This window comes from Crotalus tigris, unplaced genomic scaffold, assembly GCF_016545835.1.
Source record: "Crotalus tigris isolate CLP2741 ecotype Arizona unplaced genomic scaffold, ASM1654583v1 scf7180000017933.3771270, whole genome shotgun sequence".
In the NCBI taxonomy this organism is placed as follows: Eukaryota; Metazoa; Chordata; class Lepidosauria; order Squamata; family Viperidae; genus Crotalus; species Crotalus tigris.
The window spans coordinates 2,874,020-2,889,631 of NW_024096726.1; the positions used below are offsets into that span (position 1 = coordinate 2,874,020).

At 34.9% G+C, this 15,612-nt stretch overlaps 1 protein-coding gene across 5 annotated transcripts in view; it reads right to left on the reverse strand.

The window, feature by feature from the left end:
- Nucleotides 1–12,894, reverse strand: part of LOC120308506 (period circadian protein homolog 2-like) — a 30,437-nt gene extending 17,543 nt beyond the window's left edge. The window contains exons 1-8 of one of the 5 annotated variants that reach the window (XM_039344662.1): nucleotides 11,747–12,893; nucleotides 10,004–10,242; nucleotides 8,792–9,211; nucleotides 7,988–8,142; nucleotides 4,759–4,880; nucleotides 3,653–3,854; nucleotides 1,432–1,483; nucleotides 1,006–1,139 (exon numbers count right to left, since the gene is read on the reverse strand). In XM_039344662.1, the coding sequence (XP_039200596.1) occupies nucleotides 1,006–1,139; nucleotides 1,432–1,483; nucleotides 3,653–3,854; nucleotides 4,759–4,880; nucleotides 7,988–8,142; nucleotides 8,792–9,027 (901 nt within the window). In that variant the 5' untranslated portion in view covers nucleotides 9,028–9,211; nucleotides 10,004–10,242; nucleotides 11,747–12,893. Of the gene's footprint in view, nucleotides 1–1,005; nucleotides 1,140–1,431; nucleotides 1,484–3,652; nucleotides 3,855–4,758; nucleotides 4,881–7,987; nucleotides 8,143–8,791; nucleotides 9,212–10,003; nucleotides 10,243–11,746 lie in introns of all 5 variants that reach the window. The other 4 variants (XM_039344663.1, XM_039344661.1, XM_039344659.1 and 1 more) reach the window with 4 other exon arrangements.
- Nucleotides 12,895–15,612: the final 2,718 nt, after the last annotated feature.

Genomic DNA, 15,612 nt, shown 5'->3' on the forward strand with positions numbered 1-15,612 from the left:
TGAGGAGCTATTAGTATAAGAAATAGAATAGATCTGGGAAAAGTAAGAAAGTAACTTTTGGAACAATATGTTTATTTTAGATATCATAATTATTATGTAATGAAATGAGGGAAATTAGGGCTACCTGAAGTGTAAATAATATGGTCATTTAAGGCTAATTGGAATATGATAATTGGAATTATGTAAAGCTTAAAAACAGGACATGGATCTGTATAAGTAAAATGTTATTGATAAATGTATTGATTGATTGAGCTCTATTTAGAAATGTATTAACTTTAATATGTTATATTAATTAAGAGAAATAGAGAGGGAACCTTTAAGGAGTTAACCTAAGGAATATATGTATGACTTTGTTTGTTATTGGATTATTGATTACCCCATCATCACGTTGTTTCCTAAGCACTTGGAAAAATCAATAAAACCTGTTTTAAAAAAAAGAAAAAAAAAGAAATAATGCTCAGCTCCATTCTGTTCACTTTTAGGAAAATAATGACCTTTGTCTTTAGCCAGAACTTTTCAGAGTGAGTTAATTTAATAGTGGATGTAACTGTTTTTATTATAATTTAACCATAAACAAACACATGAAATTGTCAGCTGCCTTAGATGCCACATGGGCAGTTAAACTGTATATAAAGTATAAAGATAAGAACAAATAAATGCAATATGGAAGTAAAGCCAGCAGTTCTATTCATACTTATAAATCCAGTTGAAACCAATTAGCTCTATTTTCCAATAGGTACATAGATACTGTAACAGGAGGAATGGGAAAAATAGGAGGCATTATAAATTACTATAATATTAATACCAATAATTTCACTTCAAAGTAAACATGATTAGTAACAGAGGTTACTTTAAACTAATTATCTTCTGAGTCACCTTTTCTACAAAGTACAATGGCTTTTTACATGGAAACTTCCCTATGTTTTCAATGATAGCCTCCTCAAAAGATGAGTGGTTTTTGTAAAATACTATGTCCTTTTTTGCTTTGAAAAGAAAACAAATTACCTTCATAACCAGAATGTACCTTTTCTGCAAGCAACACACAACAAAGCTGATCTTCCGCACCTTGTATCTTAATAAGGTATGGGGTCATACGAAATGGGTGGTTGTGATTCCCATTTATATTCGCTTTTCCTGCACTAAAAATTTGAAAAAAAGCATAGTTCAGTTGTTATATTGTTATAGATGATTAAATATGTTATAGTTTTGGGGATTTTCAGAAATGAATGTACGGTATCTTTTTTTCCATTCAAATGGGGAAATTTCATATTTTTTATTAAAATGTTTCATTTATGTCTTCTGAATAGTAATCAGTGATGATCAAAGGCAAGGATTGGAAAAGTAGCAACTTTTCTATGAGAAAATACAAGGGTGTGCCTGAGTCCAAGTCCCCACAAAATACTGACTATTGGTTATCATAATTTGTATTACCTGAAGCGGCAGAAGAAAGATTTTTCCTTCATGAACTCTTGGTTAGCAGACTCTATAAAAATATTTAAAAGATTTGATAAGCTACAAAACTCTGTGTTCCTTTGATACTTATTCTGGTAAAACAGAAAGTTAATGCTGAATTGCTGGCAGAACAATTCTAAGTGAGGGTTGGGAGAAACTTGCACCAACCAGAGTGGAAAGTATGTTTTAGACCAGTGTTTCTCAACCTTGACAATTTTAAATTGTCAAGGTTGAGAAACACTGTTTTAGACAATGTGAAGAGATCACTGAAATGGTTATGCCAAGCTTTCAAAGTATCACCTGCCATTTCACATAACAAATTAGGCTGGAAGCTACAGTTGCTTTGTGAAGTGACCTATCCAAATCATTTGTACAGCCCTTGTATGCATGTTTATAATCTGTATTTCCCCCCTATGTATTAGGCCCAAGGGAATTGAATTCTGTATCCCACAGATATAAAGATGATGGTCTTGGCAGTGCAAGTACAAACATAAAGATAAAACAAATTCAGTTACTAAAGAATCAATTAAATTTGAAAATGAAATTATGATAAGCATGTATCCCTTTTCAAATTAATAGCAATCACAGAGATTACTTGCAAATATTTGGCTGCTACAATAAACTTTAAAATCTACCAATGACATAATTATTTTTTATCTGTCAAAATGGACTCTATCATTTCACTGTTAGATAAGGTATGACAAAGATTCTCTAGGCTCGCATATGCATGGCAAAAGAATAAAGAATAAATACTACAAGACAAAGTATTTTCAGTTTCACATTACAACTAATATAATCACATTTAACAAAAGGAAAGCAGGAAAATGTTCCCATATAGCACTGCTATAGACATGAGTTCAAGTCCCAACATTGTGAAAACTTTCCTCAATGGAGAAAATTTTGCAGATACAATAGTTTTACAATTATCAGTTTTAAATTTATTATAGGTAGTCCCTGTCTTGCAATCACAATTGAGCCCCAAATTTTTGTTGCTAAATGAAACATTTCTTAAGTGAATTTTGCCCCATTTTATGACCTTTCTTGCCACAATTGTTAAGTGAATCACTATAGTTAAGTTAGTAACATGGTTATTAAATGAATCTGACTTTGCTTGTCAGAAGTTCTCAAAAGGTGGTCACATGACCCCTGGGATATTGCAACTGTCATAAATATGTGTCAGTTGCCAAGCATCCAAATTTTGTTCACATGACCATGGGGATGCTGCAATGGTTTAAGTGTGAAAAACAGTCATAAGTCATTTTTTTCAGTACTGTTGTAATTTTGAACAGTCATTAAATGAACTGTTGTAAATTGAGGAGTCCCTGTACATCATTTGGGAAACTGAAATTGATTACTATTTTCAAATAATTCATAATTTAAGATTTTAAAAGTTTCCCTCTTAAACTCTGACAGGAGTAGGCAAGAACAGCTTTTAACTATATGGAGTTATTATGTGAAGAATTGCTTTAATCTGAAAAATTAAAGCTAGCCACAGAACACATAACATTCTAAATAAGACAGCAATCACAATCTTTTTGGCTCTTTCGACCAGCATAGGGCGGTGGTAAGAGAGGAAATAGTTCTGCACAAGTGGTGGGATTGTGTGCCTGCCACTTGCACAAATGGGACTTTCGTGCGTTTGCCTGCTTGTCCACCACTTGTATGGCCCGGTTCCCGCTTGTGTGGTACTGGGTTGCAGCCCAGGGGCTGGGCATCCCTGAATTAAGAGACTAAAGAACTAAGATTTCTTTGGGCAAAGAAATGATTAACAAAAGCAAGAGTTTCTTTCAAATAAAAGTTAATTCCTACTAATGGTATGGATAAGACCATACAGATTCTTTGTTCCTGTGGAACTCATTTGGCACTACCTTCTTCTGGGATATTTTCCATCTCCTAATCTAGATTATAGCCCTGATATCCCTGTGATTTCACAGCCATGGGCCAACTCAGCTTGTCTACTGCACTTTAAAAATACAGCAATGAAACAGTGATCAGAATTTGCCAAGAGAAGTGGTTTCATTATAAGGAGAAAAAAAAAAAATCAGAAAAGCTCAAAAGAGTATTTGTAAAAAAGAAATACACAATTATGGCTCTAGATATTTCATGAACCAACACAATTGTAATTATTTTTTAAAAGAAATATAAAAGTATAGGTAAAACATATTAATGTAGGCACAATTGAAGAATTCAACTGACTTACCAACTCCATTGCAAATACTCCAAGATGGCAATCTATATGGTATAGTTGAGCTATAGAAAACACTGACATCCTGAGGTGCCAGAAGCTCCACAAATTTGGCATTTTTAAATAAATCTTTCTTACAATGGAGGATACAGGCAGCCTGATCAGAGATGTACAAAATTTTCCCAGTAGCCAAAGAAACAGCTACAGCAAACATATCCTAAAACATGATATATATTCAATGAAACACATTTTAGGTTGACAAAATGAAAAGAAACACAAATGCTGTGAGCTACAAATATGTTAAACTAATGGCAAAATTAACAATTTTTGGGTAACAAGAAAATGAGTAAATGAATAAATGAATGAATATATTATGGCTTACTTTTGACTCTTAACGGTATGCTTCAGATCTAGATATATTCTGAGTTAAGTTTGGATAGTTCAGATATCTGAATCAAATTAAGATCTTTTTTAGGGACATATATCATTACTTTGGGCAAATTAAGATAATTGTACTTTATTCAATAAATCATTTTAAATCAAATTATGGCATGCCTCAGTAATCAAAGAGGGCCAGCATTTTTCAAAAAATTCCAGAATCAAACTCTCTATGAGGAAGAACAGCAAAACGGTTTTCTAAAAATCAGTAAAATTCATATAAGACAGTTGCCTGAATTTGCATAAGTAATGGTGTGCATGTGTAAACATGTGTATGTGTGTGTGTGTGTGTGTGTGTGTGTGTGTGTGTGTGTAACAACATTGGATTTACTCAGTGAACATAAGGTTCACTATCAGTGGGAATCAGCATCTCCCTGGTTTAAGTCCAGAATCTCAATGGCTTTCCTTTATGTGAGGGATGTTGGTACTAGATACAGAAATAATTTAAATACAATAGACCATGGGTGTCAAACTTGCTGCATCACGTGACTGCAACATATCGCGACTTTTTTTTGCATTCCTGGAGCTGGGGTGGGTGCGGCCTCTGCATGATGCAACCGGCCGCTGGCCGGCAGTTTGACACCCCTGCTATAGATGCTTTTAACTATTAAAAAGAACTGCTAAACTTCTCTATTTGAATTAAAGAAGATAATTTGCACATTTGTTGTGGTGGGAATACTTACTGCATTCTTCATGGTGTACTCTGCAGTAATGTTTTTAACATCTTCCACAGTACAGGATAATATATCAAGATCACAGAGATAATTTTCATTAATCATTGTCAACTGGTAATATTCTTCATTGGCTACAGAAAAAAACAATGTGTACAATTCAAGCAGCTTTTTAAATACTCTTTTATTTTTTATTTAGGCTGATATTTAATCGTATTTTTAAATGAACAATTTTATAAGCTTAATATACTGATTCAGCTAGAAGTATACTTCCTAATTAATTTATTAATTATGAAATTTGAGTTAGTGTTTTGAATTTTTTGTTTTTTTAACTAAGGGGCAAGAAATAAGTTTTCTGAGCAATGTTCTTTTTTATTTCTTTTTATAATGATTTTTGAATTTTGTCCCCTCTTAAAATTGTAATTATCATATCACAGTATTAAAGCTTTTACATTTTTTCCTTACTTACTCATTCAGAGTAATACAATAAACACTTAAATTTAAAAAGATGAGTTTGTCACATGTAAAAACTTCTTGGAACCTGATGGTAAAATCCATTCATTTAGTACCTTGACAGGAAATACAGAGTTTAAAATTTCAGAAAGATGGGATTGGGAAATTAATGGAACCCCTTTTCCATTTAAAAATTTTGTGTGGTCATATTACCAGTGAATCTCCATGAGGCCACTAGTCATTTTGTCACATAAGCAAGCCTTGTGCTACATTACTTATCATTTCAATTTGATTCTTGTGTAAGCTTTCAAATATTCTTATATTCTTATTCTTGTATAAGCTTTCAAATATACTTACTTTAATATATGTTTTACTTATTCTCCTATGGAAGGAGTATACTTACTTCCACAGGGGAATATAGAAAAACCTTGAAAATGTAAAAACGCTTTTTCCTAAGTGCTTTAATATTGTCTCTTTTTAGCTTTTGCACTTGGATTGTAAAGCAATTTTAACAATTTTATTTTTCATTTACATTAACTATGCCTTTATTCATTTTCTTCCACCATTCAATGAAAACTCTTCTTCAATTAAATCTTGATATTCTGCATGAAACAGACATGGAATGTGATCAGTTTGTAAGCTCTACATTTCAGTAAAACAAGTTTTTTATTTTGCATAGCTTAATCCTGAGAGACTGAATAATTCCTCTTGTATTCAGAAAGATATTTAAGGAACTTTCATAAACAAGAACAGAAATGGAGCTGGTAGGGATATATTGAAGCTGTCTGTAGATTCATTCCCACTTGGGTCTTATGTTTTCATTTGAGTTATGAAGGAGTGGATGGAGGCAGGTTGTTAACTATGCAGTGATCTTAATTTTTCACAAACAACAGCAACTTTTCAAGAAATTTCTTTGAAATAATGGAACATGTAAGAGTTAAATGAAAATACTTTCATTTCCACCTCCATAGCTTTAATGTAAATAGGAATGTTTTAATTAATTCAACAGGAAAATGCTCTTGGAAATGAACTCTTTTGTTATCTGTGTTTACTTCTTCACATAATCATTTGCTATACACTTCTGCCAACAAAAGAAAAGCTATTTAAAGTCATCACAAAGAACTCGACTTTTTGCCTCTTCAACCAAATCCTGAAAGTTCATACCATTTCTAAACCCAAGTCAAATGACCAAAAAATACTCCTTCAATTTTGGGAAAAGGTGAAAGTCACATGGTGTCAGGCCTAGTCTGTATGGCAAATGGAATAAGATAGTGAAATTCATCTTCATAATTGCCACTTGAGTAGCTTATGATGTGTGAGCCTGTTATTGTCATGTTGCACCAGAATTTCCTTTTTGGACTTCCAATTTTTTTTTGTAATTGTTGTTTCAAAGTTCTGAGTTCAAAGTAACACGCTGAGTTGATACTGATAAAGGCATCAAGGAAATCATGTGAATCTACTTGTGTTCCAAAAATATGTAACCAAGACTTTTTCTGCTAACACCTGAGTTTATTTATTTACAAACACACACACACACACACACACACACACACACACACACACACACAGATATATACATACAGTACACACATATATATACGTTGTAACTTTCTGATATTCCATGGAATGATGCTTGATTCCTAGGTCGCAATTGTGGGCCCATGTTTTAATGACTAACACAATCCTGTGGAGACATTCCTCACCTTCATTTTCATAGCATGATTTTTTTTTCTTCTGTGTAGACTCCCTGGACAAGTATTGCTAGCAAACTTCACCTCTTGAAATAGTCATTTCTGCCATAAGCAGACAAGAAACCCTTCTTGCACAAATGTTTTGGTACTGAAGAACATCATGTGATAATGTGATCCACAAATGTTTTGAACTGCTAAATTTTATAACAATTTTGCTTTAACCGATGGTCCTTCAATCAGGAAGATTCATCTATCTTCCTCATGAGAAACTTATTGGTTGCTTATTGGACATAGATTCTCTACATTGATTACACAATTCCGCTCCTCCTGGTATCTCTATATTTTTGGCCCAGCAACATATAGTATTTATCTTAATAGTTATCACTTTAAAACAACCTGGATTTGGTGATGAATTTAAATTGAAGTGACTCCTTCAGCAGTTTAAAATTTAATCATGGCATGTTGCTTCCATTTTATGAATAGCAACTCAATCTTTTTTTACAGCATCTCCCACAAACTGAAGTGAAAGAAAAGATACTAAAGAATACAGTATATCAGAGCTTCTCAAAAGCCAATACTGCCATCTGTTGGTAATCTATTATAATTTTGGAATGCAAACTTCATATATTAAGTTCAGGAAAATAGTTAAGTTGGAAAAAATAGCTAATTAATGTAAATCTATCTTGGAGTTAAATTCATTTTAATAGAATCCATATCAATCTTATATATATCCTATCTTCTTCCATTAATCAAGTAGTACTGTGAAATACACATTGAAACTCTTGGCACTACTGTACTTTCATGTGACAGTTGTCAGTATGTATGTGTCTGTATTATACGTATGTGTAACAACAGACAGTGAGGAATAATAGATTAATATGAACTTTCATCGTATAATTTTATTCAATAGTGTATATTTATATGAACTGATGTTTAGGTTTTGACATTAAAAACGAAGTTATAGCAATCATATCAAGATTGTGGAGAAAAAGCATTACTGTAGTTCACAGCCTCTTTTATTATAGCTTCTCTTCCTGTTGTAGCTTCTGCATGTTTTTAATTTCTGAAATATGAATATGAATAGTTAATATAGTTACCTTTAATTTGCTTAATGCTCCTAAGTGCATATTTTAAAGTTGCCAGGATACTTGATTTGCCTTTGATCTTTTTATGAGGAGGAAGATATCCTTTTAGCTCTTGCAAAGTTTTTATCAACTCCTTCCGAGTTTTGGATTTAGAAGATTGTTCGCTTCTAGATGTTGTAAATGAAAATAATTCAAGTTTAATGTAGCTTTTAAGGTTTATTGATTTATAAAACAGTGCAAGGTGATATAAACATATTGTTCTCCAGACTGCTTAAGTGTATTTTATTTTTACAATAATGACTCTCAAAAATATGAAATATACTAATTCTCCATTTATGTCTTCTAAGTTTTTTATGTTCTAAGTTTTTTATGATTAGGCTAATTACTTTCTTTCTGCAAAAATAATGTACTCATTAAGTCAGAAAGTCAGTAAAAAACCCTATACTGAATTCTGCAATTAATTCAGCATAGCAGGGAAAACTGAATTGTCACTGAACAGTAGTGAGTGCTGTATATTTAAAAAAGATTAGTCTGATTGTCCAATACATCAATTTTTTTTAATATAAAAAAGTGCATACTTAATCACAGATAAAAATTGGCAGGCTCTTTAAAGCAAATTCTTCCATTTTTAATCACAATTAAAATTTAAATTGGCACCATTATTAATCCTTGTTCATTTTAAGGTCAGACATAATTTTTGTCTCAGTATGAGCATTTAGATATGGAACATCCACAATTATACCAATGCAAATTACATATAATAATTACTACACATATTCACAGCATCAAGACAATTATTTGGGATCAGAGTAATACCTTTTATAGTAATCAAAAGATTCCATAATCATAGCTGTTTCTTTATCATTTTCTTCACCCTCATTGCTGTGGTAATCATGCCCACTAGAATCATTTTCATTGGTATCATTTGTACTCATTTCCCCATTCATCTCAATATCTTCCTGAAGAATATCCAAATTTTGTTCATTCTCCATTTGAATATCCATGGTTTCTGCTATGATTTTATCATTTGCTGTTTTCAAATAGTTGCTCATTCTAAACAATTTTAACGCCAATAAGTGCTACATAAATGCCAAAGAATCCAAGGTTTTTCAGAGCAAAGTTCAAAGAATTTTGACCTTAGGTAATCAGTTATGCAATACTACAGTAATGTTTTCCATTCCATATCAACACGACAATGTTTTCCAGTGTTCAAACTTGAAATATTATTTTATAAACCTAAGAAAAGAAAAAAAACCAAACAAAACAGTTTGTTTTTGTTCTCTATATTCTTATTTATCTTGTTTGTCAAGTAACAATAGCACTGAAACAAATAATTCATAGTATATAGTAGATTACTATAGAATTTATAGTAATTCAACAGCTGGCATTATTAGTGAATGAATCCAAATGAATCACAATCCTCTCTACAGTGGGTCAGAGAAAAAAAAAGTCACATTTTATTGCTCACATTTACTGCAGAATCTTTGTGGAGAGAGTGTCACTACAAGAAACGAAAAAGATATCTGTATGGTTTTAAAATCCACACATGCATATTAAAAAACAAGCCAGTTAATTGTTATAGCATGTTTAATAAATTCTACATTAATGCTTCCCTTTCAACTATTTCTATAATAGCAATAAATTTAGTAGTTATTCTTTTTGTTAGTGAACTAATTGTTGGATAAGAAAAGTGTCAGGAAAGATGTCTTTCTTGCTAGAAATATATGAAAAATAAGGAGTGGCCTTTCCAGCTGTCCGGGATGGAAAGAGTTACCATTGTTGTAACTCAAGTTTATTGATTTTTTTTAAGTGCCACTCATCTCATTTAGAGGCAAATGTTAACAAATGTTAAACTGAGACATTAAACTAATAAAACAATAAACAATAACAATATTGAGAACAATTAAAAGATGGGGAGGCAGATGGGGTCTTAAACAAACAGCCACCTCAGAATGATGCACCCCTGTTGGGGGCCCAAGCAACTGGCAGAGCCATTTTTTCAGAACCTTATGGAGGTGCCGATCTCACCTCTGGGAGTATGATGCTCCAAAGGGCAAAAGGCTCTTGTCCTGGACTCCACCAGCTGAAATTCCTTGACTAATAGGGTCTACAGCATGTCCCTTTTACTGGTATGGATTGGGGTGAGATGGTTCGTCAGATAACCTGGACCCATGCCACAAAGGACTTTAAAGGTGATAACCAACACCCTGAACTGCATCCAGAAGCAAATGGGCAGCTCGCAGAACAGTGATGTAACCTGGCCCAACCTAAGGACAGCAAGAACTGCCTATGCCACCACATTCTACACCAGTTGTAGCTTCCGAATACTCTTCATGCACCAGTTATAGCTTCCAAATACTCTTCAAGAGTAGCCCCATGTAGAGCAGGGCTCAATATTAGTGCCTCACTTCTAATATTAGTGAATATTAGAAGTGAGCAGTATAGAGTTTATTAGCTTCTAGCATGTACAAATATGTATCAATTTCTTAACAGGCAACAACCTGCTTCTCCACACTGGTTTTGAAGCTAATGTTTTAGCAAGCTAGAGTCCCACCTCCACCTACAAGCCTCTATCATGTAGACCAGGAGTCCCCAACCTCCGGTCCGTGGCCCAATACCAGTCCGCGGCATGCCAGAAACTGATCCGTGCAAACAAGACTAGTCACTATACTAAGTACTGAAGCTCATTGGGAGTTTTGACCCAGTCCTACACACACACACTCTTTCTCCCTCTCACCCACTCTCTCTCTCTCTCTTTCTCTGCCAAAACTGTCTCATAGATTTGCAGAGGTGTCACACATGCCCAATACATCCCTATACATGAAGCTTGTGTAACCTATAAGTTTAACATGTCTTTTGTCATTTTGATCCTCTGAATATCTTTGCAGGGTTGCTTTGGGGTAAAAACTGAAGAGTCAACTCCCAAAGGGAAATAATGAATTACCATTAACTCATTAAAGAAACATTTCACTGTAGCAATTAGTTTTAAGTTATAAAAGACATTCATGACTGAAAATGTAAATGCAGTACACATCCAAACAACTATTCTATTCTCACTCTCTTCTACTGACCTACTATTTTTTCTCTCCTAGCATTTAATGCTCAAATAGCACCTGGCTAGGCCTCCAAAATCTATCTGCGAGTTTGCCTACACCAAATGCATTCAGTACGGTGTTAAGACATGACAATTTAATTTAAGCATTACACATCAATTAGGTCAGTGACCCAGTTGAATAGATGCCTGAGTAGAATCCACTTGGTTGCGTCAAGTGACTGACACAATCTTGTATATGTCTAGCAAAATCCCATTAAATTCAATGGTACATATCTCCAGTTAAAGTATTAAACACACATATCTTACACCCAATAAAACAACAAAATCATCTAAGATATTCCAATAGAGAGGATAATAGTGTTGGCCTCTCTAGATTACATAAAAACCATATACTCTTCCAATTAGTTGGGTGCTCCGATTTCCACCGCCCTAACCTTTCTCTTGCTTTCATCCATTCCACAACTCACTTTGTTTTGTTTCATACACTAGTTTTTAAACAAACCGTAACTTTATTTTCCTAGGCATCTATGACTCATACTGAGAATAAAGATCCTCCTCCGCCCAATCAAACCGGGCATCCGCCCACCCCTCTCGGCCCCATCGCTCCCCAAAGACCTTCACACTCGGCTACGCTTCCCGCCTCTCGATTTTCGCGGAGGGAGGGAAATCCGGTCGGGGCTGGCCCGCTTCTCTCCCTGCTCTGATCACCTCCTCACCTACTTCCAATATCGGCGCTGGCAGCGAAAGGAGGGCCAGTCGGCCCACCAACCAGGCGGCAGAGACTGCAGGTTGTACAACTTAAAACTGCCGATTTCCGAGTCTTCCCTCAGCGTAGAGACACTCGGAGGAAGAGGAGGAGAAAGAAGAAAAAGGGGACAGAAACAGCCGCTATTCTGCCTCGCCTCTACTGGCCCTGCTCTACGAGCGCCCCCTTTCGGCGACCACCCTCCGCCTGCCCTCCTTTCAGGCACCGCCGAGCTCAGGTTTCACACCTTCAGAAACGTGTCCCGATTTGAGAAACCAGCTCGGCAGGCGGCGATTGGCTAAAGGAAAAGTTTGACACTCCAAAGAGTGGGCGGGCGCACCTCTGAAATGGCCACTATTGGTCGCGCCGGGAGTCAGTCCCGTTGTATAATCTTCACGTGTGATTCCATGTTTCTTTCGGGGAGAAGCTGCGGAACCTTTTAGCTGGCTTGCTTTGGCGGATGGTGTTTCCTTCGCTTGTCAGTTCGAATCTTCTCCCATTGCTTGAGGGAAAGATGCACCCGAAGAGTGTGGCAGAGAGGGTGCGAAATTGTTTGCGTCATGCTTTGGAAGTGTTGGGATAGGTTGTCAGAACGCATTTGAGGGAAAAGTATTGTGACTGGAATGAGTGGGTTTCCCATGACACGCTTTATCCGTATTCACTCAGTTCACATGACACGATAAAGATAAACTCGGATATGAAGTTCACATAACGCTAAACTAGCCTGCGAAATTGGCTCTGGTAGCGCGTTCATGAGGGGAAAAATTGATTTTCCTTTTCTCATGTCACCCAATGAAAGGATAAATGTTTGGTATGTTGTTTTCATCTGCGTAAATTAGGGCGATTGCGTAATTGCTAGGGAAGTACTCTCAGATTACTGCTGTTTTTCCTGATAGAAGCGAGAAGTTCTTTCAGACTACAGTACTGTGCATTTGATCACTTCGTGACATCTTGATGTTTTAACAATGTGGAAATGACTGACTTGATTTTCTTGAATTATCTATGTAGCCTACATTTCTGGGGTGTTCAGTGGTCTGTCCAAATCCTAACCTGCTCTAACCTTGTTTAGCTTTTTGAGATCAGGAAAAAATCAGCTAATTTGCTACGATGTGCCCTATGCCTAATAGGGGGGAAATTGTAAAAAAAAAAAAAAAAAAAAAAAAAACAGAATGAGATACTGCAATACAGTTTTGTGGCATTTTGCCAGCCGCTGCCAGCTATTTGGTATTGGCTCAGTATATTGGATGTTTTTTTAAAAAGAATCAGAAACATTTGAAGGGCTGGTATCAACTTTTTCGACTAACAAATTTTATTCAAAAGCATAAGCTTTCATGAGCTGCAGTTCACTTCAGATGCATACATGTGGCTACATTAATTGAAGGATTTAAATTGAGGTGAGGCAAGAGGGAGAAAGAGGCATAGGTTGGCTGTGCAGATATGTTAGAGTGATATAGTTATAACATACAGTTACATGAGACAGATCATAGGTTTTTTAACTATTAAAATTGTAATGTATTAAAATCCATTGTTTGTTGAGACTTGAAATTGCCTGAAACTTTTTCATATATGCGAATTCAGCAACTTCTTACTTAATGATGGTTAGTCCCATTTTTCCAAAGCAGCCACTTTAAGGCCTGCTTTAGATTGTTCTGAGAGGTTGAAATGCTCTTATGCTATTTTATCCTTGTTTTGATGGGTGGCTGTGCACACAAGTGAACACAGTGTAAGAGAGACCAAAATGAGGAATAACTTATTTTTTCTGATAAGTCCATTTGAGTCTTTACTAATTCCAAATCTTCCTTTTTTTGTATTTTATGTCAAGACACAAAAAGGAGAAAAGAGAATTGTTTGCCATATCTTATTACAAACAGATGTACAATACCATTAATGTTAAAATGTTAGGGCATACTACAAAATACAAGGATCCTGTTGCTTCTTTCCAAAACCCTTTGTTTCTTTCATATTTTTGCTTCCGATTATGGATGGAATTTATTCTCAGCAAATCAGGAAGAACCTCTTTAAATAATTTGTTTTGATTTTTAAGAAAAGGTGAAAAGAAAAATATTCTAACAAACGTATCTTTAGGAACATGTATTTGTAAAACATTTCTACAACTTTTTTTAAAATTGAAGGTTTTTTGCACAATGTTAAGGAAGAAGAGTATAACATTAAATGGTGCCTGAATAAGAACAATTTATACAGAATATTTCTAAAAGGTTCAGAAAACCAGTGTTTTAACTGCTTCAGTAAATATTTTTGTGGAGCTCTTTTTTAATTCTACTATCATTAAAAAACTAATTATATGTTTACTTTTCTCTTTTCTGCCATATGAATCTTTAGGAGTAATCTAGTAATCTAGGATAGTTGGGTGTAGTTTCTGGACTTGCTGGCACCTCGGTTATGCAAAAGTTGTAATGTGATGACTCTCCGTGCCATGTAATTTTGCTTTGTATTTTTGTTGATGTTACCATGTCAGCTTTATCCAGAAATTCATTTTCCTTTGGAAATAATGATAAAGACATGGATATTGCCAGGAGTATAATCTGGATGTCTACAAGAGATGCAAACTTTAATTATCTAAATACTTCCTTCACTAATTAAATTAAAGGAAGTTGGTGTCATGAAGTTGCATATGTGTACACATATTTACTTGTATAGTAAGTTACCGCCCAGCTAGATAATCTACAGAAGTAATCTACAGAGGCCCTTTATAAGAAAAATTCTTGAATCCTTAAGCATTCCCAATGCCTTTTTAAGTTTTTTGATAAAAACAAAAAATAATTCATGGCACTTTCTTTTGCTTGTTCCATCTACAGTTCTATTAACTACATCACCCTTTAACTACTATAATATGCAGGTTTTTAAAACCTGGATGTACTTCACTTTAATAGCTAGCATAAGCAACAAATATGAGGGAATGATGTGAGCTGTAATAAAAATGTAACATCATCAGTGCTAGTAAGTAGTGCGGTTTGCTCTCATGGAATCAATATAGCACATGAGCCAACTAAAATCCTTCAAAACACCCTAAGTAAACCAAAAGGCCCAGCAGCCCCAGAATAAAAAACAGAAGTGATCTACAATATACAACAACTACTACATAGGACAAACAGGCAGAAGACTGGCAGAACACATCCATGAATACCAACTAGCAGTCAGAAGACATGATGAAAACTAATTTCACAGCATGGACAGACTTAACCATAGTTTCAACTGGGAAACTGACCATACAAGACCAAGTTAAGTCCAAAAATACTAGGAAATTTCTAGAAACCTGGCATTCTGAAAAATTAACCACCAATAGACATATAGACAATATCTACATGCTATGCAAAAGAGACAACAAATCAAAAGGGAATAAAAAGACCAAAACACCTTCCCACCAGCAATCAGCACCCAGATGAGCATAGGTTATCATCAGACCAACAATCAATAAATAAGGATCAAGGAACTGCCAACAAACCAACAGTAAACAACCCAACCAAGGAACTTATAACATTACCCCCCCCCCCAACATTGATAGAGCAAGTAACTAGAATATAAAGTGAGACCAAGCCTCCCCTCTCTTTTCTAGCACTATTGATTTTACCTACCGTGTTTCTCCGAAAATAAGACTGGGTCTTATATAAATTTTTGTGCCAAAAGATGCATTAGGGCTTATTTTCCGGTTAGGTCTTATGTTCAGGGAAGTACGGTACTAAATGCGTTTGGCTAATGATATTAACTGGGGGCTTATTATTGGAGTGGGGCTTGTATTACGAGTATCCTGAAAAATCATACTAGGGCTTATTTTCCAGTTGGATCTTATTTTGGGGAAAACACGGTAGTTCAAGTAAT